General features: G+C 39.3%; 2 protein-coding genes across 2 annotated transcripts; both read left to right on the top strand.

The window, feature by feature from the left end:
- Positions 1–402: 402 nt before the first annotated feature.
- Positions 403–9016, top strand: LOC104119490 (peptidyl-prolyl cis-trans isomerase CYP21-4-like). Its single transcript, XM_009631012.4, has 8 exons — positions 403–503; positions 778–950; positions 3058–3097; positions 3709–3747; positions 4216–4301; positions 7812–7949; positions 8050–8200; positions 8488–9016. The coding sequence occupies exons 2-8, from the start codon at positions 799–801 to the stop codon at positions 8572–8574; spliced, it is 693 nt and encodes a 230-aa protein (XP_009629307.1). The 5' UTR covers positions 403–503; positions 778–798; the 3' UTR covers positions 8575–9016.
- Positions 9017–9145: 129 nt separating this feature from the next.
- Positions 9146–9592, top strand: LOC138904437 (secreted RxLR effector protein 78-like). Its single transcript, XM_070192936.1, has one exon. It carries the CDS (start codon positions 9146–9148, stop codon positions 9590–9592), a length of 447 nt encoding a protein of 148 aa, XP_070049037.1.
- The last annotated feature ends 664 nt before the right edge of the window (positions 9593–10256 follow it).

Raw genomic sequence — 10256 nt, 5'->3', positions numbered from 1 at the left:
CCTTTAAAACGGCTACCTGGTATCATTTCTATAATATTCATTTACAAATGTCGCTCCTGAAAAAATCATTGTAAAAGTTATGTACCTTTATACTTTTTGAGTATACAAAATACGAAAATTGTTGTATACCAGTAAAAGGTATACAAAACTATGAATTATATATCTGAAGCTCTACAAAGTATGTACCTGCTATGTATTTTCTACTAATAATAATTTTTCCTAAATAGAATGAAGCGTAATATTTTTCAAAATGAACATTTATAGTCTAATTTCTTTTTTGTCCCTGACCACACCGTAAATGTCCCAACGTAGAACTCGATGGACTTCAAATAGTACTAACTTGTAATTTATTAAACTTTGGGGGATTGAAATGCATACTTTATAAAAGAATGGCTTGAAAAATATACCAACTTCCTTCTTTCACCTAATCCCACGCAGAATACCGAAACAAAGAAAAGCAATCAATTCAGCGCAGGCAATTCAATCTAGTGCAGACGATTCAGGTATATTATTTTAATTGTTCTAACTATGAAGAGATTTATCTTACTGTCTGAAAATTTTGTAATTTCAAGTCTTGAGCTGAAGCATCAGATCGATTTTAAAAAGGTGTATGAAGTAATGTTCATTTCTATTTGGGCCTAATTATACCGTCTAATTCATATCTAAAGTACGATTTTGTTGCCGAATCCGAATTCTGGTTGTTCTTTTGTTTTTTAATTTAAAAGGTGGGATGATAATTTTGACTTGAATTATGATTAATTGTTATGATAATTTCAGAGATTAATACTTGAGAGTTTAATGGCGAGGATAAAACCTCAAGCTCTTCTATTGCAAAGCAAAAAGAAGAAGGGGCCGAGTGGCGTCAGTGTTACTACAATTATAGTATGCATCCTAATTGTTGCTGTGATGGTGTTTTCCCTATATTCTACGTATAGATACTGGTTTCGAAGGTTAGTCAAAATCTTTTCTTGGATAATTGTTCCTAGCTGCTTGTAGGATCTAAGTTTTCTGTTCAGTTTGTTTCCTATTGGCTATCGTTTGATTGTTTAGCTTTTACTTCTTTTTAGCTTTTACTTGGAAAACAATGTAGTTACTTAGATAAAATTTGGACGTATAGCATAAGCATAGAGACGAAAAGTACATTCTGGGAGTAACACAGAAAGTGACTATTTTTCTAATAGTTTTGAACTCATGCAATGTTCTTTGCGTCAGAGAGTAAAGCTCTCTTTGGCAGTGGCGGAGCCACATTGAAGCAAGGGTGTCAAGCGACACCCCTTCGCCGGAAAATTACACTATTTTGCTTGATAATTTTTTTATTTTATGTATATTTACTATACATTGACTCCCCTTGACTTTTCGATGTATCTAATTATTTATATTTTGACTCTGGATCCGCCACTGCTCTTTGGCAGTTGTCAAGGTTCTTAACTTGGCATTGTTGGTAATGGTCCCGATTCATACTATTTTGATTGATGATTTGGAAGAAAAGTGAGGTGACAAAGTGTTTGCATATGACATGGCTGTAGCTAGTAGTTGAATGTAAAGGCTAAGGTGTGGAATGCCCTAATTTCTGGTTCCATATTTGCATTGTACAGAAAATTCATACCCGAACTTGTTGTATACCACTTCTATATGTGTCCAAAAGTAGCCTAATCATATCCGTTTCATGAGCTTCTTGAGTTCTGATATATCCATTTAAGATACTTGTTTGCTTTTGTGGGGAACCATATTGATGGAGTGCCAGAAATAAAGGACAATAGTGATGTTTATAATATAGAGTCTTTGCGACTCTTTCACATTATTTGATACTAAGAGACTTCTAGTATTGCGTCTTTTCTTTTTCAGAACTATATTGACTCCTCAAGTCTAACTTTATGTGACACAATTTCCTTTTTACTTTGTCCGTGAAAAGATTGACATTTTTATGTACTTGGAAATTATTTAATCTTAACATACTACTTTACCTTTACTAACATGGTTTGTGGGGACCCATATTGATATAGAAGTTGATTTTTGTCAGGGGAGAGAGAGACATGTGGAACTCTTACCATCTCTCATATACTTATTAGTTGTAAGGGAAAATTTGTTACTCTTTATATCTATTAGAAGTTTTCCTTTGTTTCTTAAATTTCATGTCCAGTCAACATAAACAAGTAACGAAGGAAGTGCTACTTTGGATCTTGTCCTAATCATTACTTGATATGAAATGACTCGAGTCTTTACGATAGTGGGGAAGTTTTCAAATGGAGTATGTTATTTGTGCCTTTTTGTTTACTAGCTTTCCTTTTTTGGGTTAAATTATGTCTATATAGAAAAAAAATTATGGGCATAAGAATATAACTTATATCATATCTTCTGCAACTTGCTAACCTTTTTTTAATTGGCTTGTCCACGTCTGACACAAAACTAGTGTTAGTGCTAATGCTACTTAGCATAGGGTAAATGACAGTGTAATAGAGAAATAAATGTGCAGTTGATGGCGGGATGATGTTGTACTAAGGTTGTAACAGCAGCCAGAGATTAGCTCGGATGATGGTGCTTCTATGACTGTAATTCTGAAAGAGAGTATTCAAAAAGATTTAGACGTCGGTTATCTAAGGGCAGTTCATATTTTTAGAGGAAAAACGGATTATTTTGGTCTTGGGTTAAGCACATAGAAATACTTATTCAGATAATGGTGGCGATCGAGGTTTGAACTCAGGACCTTTGCCTGCGCTTCTATCATGTTAAATTGAGTGACAACCTCATTTAAAGTTTTAGCCATAGAGAGAGGATACTCTTATTTATTAATTAATTTATCTCAACAGAAAGCGCTCATCTTGAGCCCCTTATTATCGTTGATCCAAGCATTGCATCCTTCATAATATGTGGAAACATTGTAATTATTTGGTGTGAAGAACTTCAAATAATGTATGATTGCTGACAAAGTATGATATGGGATGAATATTTGTTTCATCAACATTGCCTCACTTGTACGTTTGTTGAATATTTTATGACAAGATGCATTTGGATAGATGTTTTTTCCTCATACTTGGACCTTTCTTATTTTCTGGCTAGATCAATTGTTCAGACACAGGATGATCTATCTACCAGCAAGGTATGAATACAACTCTTATTATGGTTGAAAGGGAGCCTTGGAGCAACGGTAAAATTGTTTCCGTGTGACCTATAGGTCACGGGTTCGAGCCGTGGAAGAGGCTGCTAATGGTTGCATTAGTGTAGGCTCTCTACATCACACCCCTAGGGGTATGGATCTTTCTCGGACGTTGCGTGAATACGGGATACTTTGTGTACCGGGCTGCCCTTTTTTTATTTTGGTTGGGAGTTGCAAATATTCTTTCTTGAGCTCCGTGACCAATTTATGCATTTTTTTTTCTGGTCTCGATTACGATACATCATTTTCTTATAATGGTGGTGTATGGATTTGTTTGGTCGCACCTCAATTCTTCCACCGAGTACATGTTACCTTCTACTAGTACATACGCAAGGTAATTTTGCACATCAACGTTTAGGCAGATGGGAAGAAATTACTTTGCTTTTTTGTCTCTGCTAGTATTTGAACCCTGCACTCCATGATTTTCACCTACTTTATTTGCTGCTAGGCCACACCCTTGGGTGCAAACTTCATATTTAAATCCTACAAACTGCATTTGCCTTTCTATATATTCCTTTGCATTGATGTACATATTCACCTTTTCTTCGCTGCAGGCTATTGAGCGGAAGAAATCTGATATTCCTAAATACGCTGTAAGTTCAGAAAATCCTCTTTCCTGCTTTCTCACGGAGCTGGTTTTCATGACTGTTTCTATCTCACTTAGCTAGTCAGCTAGCATTTATTTACTGGACACCTGCTTTGAGAATGCAAGTGCGACAGGCAGCCAGTTCCACCCTCTTCTCATGCTCTTCAACTTTCCTTCTGTTGTCCTACTAGCTTGCTCTTCAAGTCTATTGGTGATATAATTCAATATTAGCTTGTTATTTCCATTCAAGGGAAAAAAATTTGATAAAGAAAAAAAATTATGTCTTTGCCTATCTTCAAGGATAAATTTATCTTTACCTATCTTCCTTACAGTATAGCATATAGGATACCGCTGTTTCTCTTTCAAATATGGAGTTTTCCTCTATGTTTTTTATTGGATATAATGCATATTTCAATGATTTTTTTAGTAATCCTTATCTTATCTAGACTTTGTTAACTTGTTATGTCTTTGGTAGCTTATAAGCACCTCGAAAGGTCTGATAACCGTGGAACTTTACAAGGATGGTTCTCCTGACATTGTTGATGAATTCATTGACTTCAGGTGCGTAAGTGGTATAACTTCTCATTCTTTTTCTTTCCTTTTTTGTTTTTGGTTTGTTCTTTTACATAGATGCCAATTAAATTACTCCTAGTTCTCTTAGATCTAACAAGCAACCTTCTCTAATAAGTAGATATGTTGAAGCATTCATCTCTTCCCTACCTCACATGCAGCAGTTGGTAACTTGTACACATACTTTTAGAAGGAGAAATTTTGGGATGATGCTTATATGTGATCCTAGAAAACGTTGAAAACAACCTGCAATGGAAATAATAAGGGGCAAGAAGATGTTTTCTTTGACATATTTTTAAGAAACACTTACCTAAGTTTCAATTTTGGAAAATAGAGGATTGGGATAAAAAGCTTTTTGACATGTTAAATCCACCTTTTCTGTTATTTCTCTTTTCTCCCTGATTTTAAGAGGGAAAAAGAGAAAAGACGGAGAGGGATTCATCACCAATGTTTGATTGGATCTTCAATCTTCTTCATTCCTTCCCATGACGATTATAAGAGCATAGGAATGATGGATTTCTATTCTCACAATCGTAATCTTTTTCTTTTCTCCTTCAAGGAGGGGTTGAGAGGTTGGAAATTTGACGATTTGTGGTTGTGGCGAATCATAATTTCAAGCTGAGGAAATGTCATTAATGTTATTTTCATGAATCTCTACCACTTCACCCATACGCAGTCTATGTGCTTATCTCTGGAAGTTTTCTGCTTTCCATTCCTTTTGGATTGATATGTAATTTACCATGGACTTCGACAACGAACTGCATTAGGGAGGCTGCCAGAGAGGTGTTAGGGGTCACAAAGGGTTACTCGGGAGGCCACAAAAGAGATTGGTGGTGGAATGGGGAGGTCCACGGTAAAGTGGAGGCGAAGAAAGCGGCATATCTGAAACTAGTGGAGAGCATAGACAAAGAGGAGAAGAGGGTGAATAGGTAGTGTCATAAAAAGGTAAGGAGAGGCGAAATTAGCGGTCACGGCCGCTAAGACTGCATCTTTTAGTCGCCTGTATGAGGAACTTGGGGGCAAAGGAGGCGACAGGAAGCTGTACAAGTTAGCCAAAGTTAGAGAGAGAAAGGCTAGGAATCTGGACCAAGTGAGGTGCATCAAAAACGATGATGACAATGTATTGGTGGAAGAGTCATGTATTAGGCGTAGATGACACACACACTTCCATAAACTCTTGAACGAGGAAGGGGATAGGAACATCGTGCTTGGCGAGTTGGAGAACTCGGAGAGGCTGCGAGATTTTAGGTTTTGTAGGCGTATTAAGATTGAAGAGGTTGAGGGGGCATTGGCGGAGGATGTGCAGGGGTAAGGCAACCGGGCCTGACGAGATCCCGGTGGAATTTTGGAAGGACGCGGGTCGAGTAGGCTTGGAGTGGCTTACTGGTTTGTTCAATGTCGATTTCAGGACGAAGAAGATGCTCGATGATTGGCGGTGGAGTTTGATGATTCAGTTGTATAAAAACAAATGTGATATCCAGAATTGCAACAACTATAGGGGTATCAAGCTGTTGAGTCACACTATGAAAGCTTGGGAGATGGTGGGGGAGAGGGGTTAGGAGATGCGTGTCTATTTCTGAGAACCAGTTCGGATTTATGCCGGGACGATTGACTACGGAAGCCATTAAAGGAGATTGGTGGAGCAGTATAAGGGGAGGAAAAAGGACTTGCATATGGTGTTCATTGACCTAGAGAAAGCCTACGATAAAGTCTTGAGGAAGGTTCTATGGAGATGTTTGGAAGTTAGCGGTGTTCCAGTAGCGTACATTAGGGCGATTAAGGACATGTACGATAGTTCTAAAACTAAGGTGAGGACTGTGGGAGGAGACTCAGATCACTTCCCAGTGAAGATGGGGTTGCATCAGGGATCAACCCTTAGCCCGTTTTTGTTTGCCCTGGCGATGGATGTGCTGACACGACGCATACAAGGGGAAGTGCCATGGTATATGCTATTTGTAGATGACATAGTATTGATCGATGAGACGCGATGTGGGGTGAAAGCTAGGTTGGAGGTGTGGAGACAGCCGTTGGAGTCTAAAGGTTTCAAGTTGAGTAGGTCGAAAATAAAATACTTGGAGTGTAAGTTCAGTGATGGGACGCACGAAGCAGAAGTGGAAGTGAAGATTGATACACAAGTCATTCTTAAGAGAGATAGTTTTAAATACCTCGGGTCTGTAATACAAGGCAACAGAGAGATTGACAAGGATGCTACTCACCGTCTTGGAGCGGGGTGGATGAAATGGAGGCTTGCATCTGGTGTTTTGTGTGATAAAAATGTGCCACCTAGACTTAAAGGCAAGTTCTACAGAGTGGTGGTTATGCCGACTATGTTGTATGAGGCTGGGTGTTGGCCCTTGAAGAAGTCTCATGTCCAGAAAATGAATGTAGCTGAAATGAGAATGTTGAGATGGATGTGTGGGCATACCAGGAAATGCAAGATTAAGAATGAAGTGATTAGGGACATGGTGGGAGTGTCCCCTATTGAGGACAAGTTGCGAGAATCGAAACTGAGATGGTTCGGGCATGTGAAGAGGCGAGACATAGCTGTTCCGGTTAGGAGGTGTGAGAGGTTGACCATGGCGGGTCTGAGGAAGGGCAGGGGTAGGCCTAAGAAGTACTGGGGTAAAGTGATTAGGTAGGACATGTCGTTGCTTCAGCTTACCGAGGACATGGCCGTTGATAGGAAGGTGTGGAGGAAGAGTATTAGGGTGGAAGGTTGACAGATAGTCGTGTGTCTCTCCTAGGCTTGCCTGTATTACTAGTTCTATTGTTGTATTTTCTTATTCCTGCTTGTATTCGTACATGCTGTGTGATTCGCTTTCATTACCATGCTATCTTGTTGTTGTTATTGTTTGTTGCTTTAGTTTCACTGTTCCTTGAGCTGAGGGTCTACCGGAAATAACCTTTCTACCTTTGTAAGGTAGGGGTAAGGTCTGCGTACACACTACCCTGCCCAGACCCCACTTGTGGGATTACACTGGGTTTGTTGCTGTATTCGGAACATTGAGGACAATCTGCAGATACATGGGTTATCTAATATTTGATATGGACAGCTTGTCATAGATTCCTCTTTTGGAATTCATCTTCTTTTTTAACCTAAAATCAGAATATTTAAGGACTCCACAATGTATATTCAGTTTCTTCATAATCAATATGTGTAAAATTAAACCCTGCCTCATGTAGATGGCTTGAACTAGAATGATGAAAATCTTGGCATGCTGGTCTTATTTGCTAATGATTCACATGGATATTTCATACTTAAAGATGATTTTGTCAGTACCAGAGATGAATGCATAATAGGGATAATTGTGTCATCTGCGGAACAAATTGGTTTTGGATGTCTATCATAAAGTTCTTTGTGTTATAGAAAAGAACCTCACGTGCATGTTGGTTATACTGTAAACAGAGTATCTTTGTTCCTCTGCTCGTCACTTGCAAAGTTTGGGGAACCTATTGCAACAAGCATGATAAAGTATTAACTTCCTAAAATGTGTTTTGCAGTCGGAAGGGCCACTTTAAAGGGGTGCAATTTACTCGTGTAATCAAGAACTTTGTCATCCATGGTTGTAAAGTTGAAAGACCTGAAGCTACAGAAGAATGGACTTCGAGGGGAAAACATTACAGCCAACTCGACAAAAGGTCTTCCTTGCACATTATTTGCTGTTATTGTGTCTTTTACAGTTGCCTTGAGATCCCCTTGCCTTACTGTCGTCGCTAAATTAGCCATCTTAATGTTCAGTCTTAATCACGAAGCATTTATGCTTGGTACTTCCAAGGTAAAACATGAAGGTGGAGGATTTGATCTATTTATTACGACAGCACCAATCCCAGATCTGAATGACAAGATTAATGTCTTTGGACGTGTCATCAAGGGAGAAGATGTTGTGCAGGTATAGATCCTTTCCCTTTTCCTATTAGTTTTTGCATAAAGAGGATAAAGGACAAAGTTAGGGATTTGATATTTCAACGCTTTCCTATACCATTTTATATTTAGTGGAAATTCAAGTCCATACTGGCAGTGTATTTGGAAAATTATTTCATTATGGTTCATCAATAAATGATAAGTCATGGGGAAACTGGCCAAAACCCCATTGGCAAGCCTAGCGATGAGAATTTTAGTCTTCTCTGTTCTTTTCTCTCCTCACCTTAACGCTGATGGTTGGTTATGGCTATTCAGGAAATCGAAGAAGTAGATGCAGATGACCACTATCGACCCAAAACTCGTGTGCAGATCAATGAAGTTACTCTGAAGCAGAGAACCTGAACTATGCTCTTTCCATAAGATGCAGTTACTTGACGTCGATGGACAAAGCAGGCAGCAACATATGATTGCAAATATCTGTCGAAGATTTTAATTCATCAGAGTTGACATGCTGCAGCTTGCTATGGTATGTGCAGAAGAAAACTTTCATTACACAGTACAAATATTCAAAAGACGGTAATTCAAGAGTTCTCATCCAAGATTCTGCGTCTGATCACAAATCAACATTTCAGGAGGAGCTGCAGGATTAATTTAATTTTCAAAGCTATAAGTCCTAGACTAGAAAGAAATTTGTTTGGTGTTAAGTCAGCTCTACTAGATGCAGTTGCTCAGGTATCCGATATCCGATAACTAACTCCTGGATTTAGATGATATGTGTGGATGTATCGTGTCGAGATGTTGATTTGTTTTTTGTGTCAATGAAGTGAAGGTATTTGTACGTGTTCGATGAAATGGGTTAAATTATAACCCCCTGTTTAGATCTTTGGATAACAATCTGGCAGTTCTTATAAGACGATATGTTCAGAGGAAAACCTTCATGACCTAGTTCAAATGTTCAAAAGTATAGTAGTCCATGAATTTGAAACCACTCTTCTCTGTTTCAAAAACTATGCTTCCAAGAACTGGAGTCAAACTTTTTACTTACTGGAGATTAGTGGAGCAGTACAGGGAGAGAAAGAAGGACTTGCATATGGTATTTATTGACCTTGAGAAAGCGTACGATAAAGTCCTGAGGGAGGTCCTGTGGAGGTGTTTGGAGGCTAGCGGCGTTCCGGTAGCGTACATTAGGGTGATTAAGGATATGTATGATGGTGCTAAGACTCGGGTGATGACTGTGGGTGGTGACTCGGAGCATTTCCCTGTTGTGATGGGGTTGCACCAGGGATCGGCTCTTAGCCCGTTTTTATTTGCCTTGGCGATGGACACATTCAAGGGGAGGTGCCTTGGTGCATGTTATTTGCCGATGATAGTGTTGATTGACGAGACGCGAAACAGAGTTAACACGAGGTTGGAGGTTTGAAGACAGACCTTGGAGTCTAAAGGTTTCAAGTTGAGCAGAACCAAAACAAAATACTTGAAGTGCAAATTTAGTGACGGACCCATGAAGCAGACGTAGAGGTAAAGCTTGATGCTCAAGTTATCCCCAAGAGAGCTAGTTTTAAGTATCTCGGGTCTATTATCCAAGGTAACAGAGAGATTAACGAAGATGTCGCACATCGCATCGGAGCGGGATGGATGAAATGGAGGTTCGCTTCCGGTGTTTTATGTGATAAGAATGTGCCGCCAAGACTTAAGGAAAAGTTTTATAGAGTAGTGATTCGACCGACTATGCTGTATGGGGCTGAGTGTTGGCCAGTCAAGAACTCTCACGTGTAGAAGATGAAAGTAGCAGAGATGAGGATGTTGAGATGGATGTGTGGGTGTACCAGGAGAGATAAGATTAAGAATGAAGTTATCGGGACAGAGTGGGAGTAGCCTCCGTGGAGGACAAGATGCGGGAGTCGAGATTGAGATGGTTCGGACATATTAAGAGAAGAAGCATTGATGCTCCTATTAGGAGGTGTGAGAGGTTGGCCATGACGAGTTTGAGAAGAGGTCGAGGTAGGCCTAAGAAGTACTGGAAAGAAGTGATTAGACATGATATGGCGCTGCTTCAGCTCACTGAAGACATGACCCTTGATAGG

Source organism: Nicotiana tomentosiformis, chromosome 2, assembly GCF_000390325.3.
Source record: "Nicotiana tomentosiformis chromosome 2, ASM39032v3, whole genome shotgun sequence".
NCBI lineage: Eukaryota > Viridiplantae > Streptophyta > Magnoliopsida > Solanales > Solanaceae > Nicotiana > Nicotiana tomentosiformis.
Note: the sequence above shows the minus strand (reverse complement) of the source record. Positions and strands in the feature narration are given on the sequence as shown.

What these genes read in the sequence shown, in the direction of transcription:
- LOC104119490 (XM_009631012.4), top strand. Translation starts at nt 799, where the DNA reads ATGGCGAGGATAAAACCTCAAGCTCTTCTATTGCAAAGCAAAAAGAAG. An exon ending in ATGATCTATCTACCAGCAAG is followed by an intron (nt 3,098 to 3,708) that starts GTATGAATACAA and finishes TCTTCGCTGCAG; the next exon opens with GCTATTGAGCGGAAGAAATC. An exon ending in TACAGCCAACTCGACAAAAG is followed by an intron (nt 7,950 to 8,049) that starts GTCTTCCTTGCA and finishes CTTAATGTTCAG; the next exon opens with TCTTAATCACGAAGCATTTA.
- LOC138904437 (XM_070192936.1), top strand. Translation starts at nt 9,146, where the DNA reads ATGAATTTGAAACCACTCTTCTCTGTTTCAAAAACTATGCTTCCAAGA.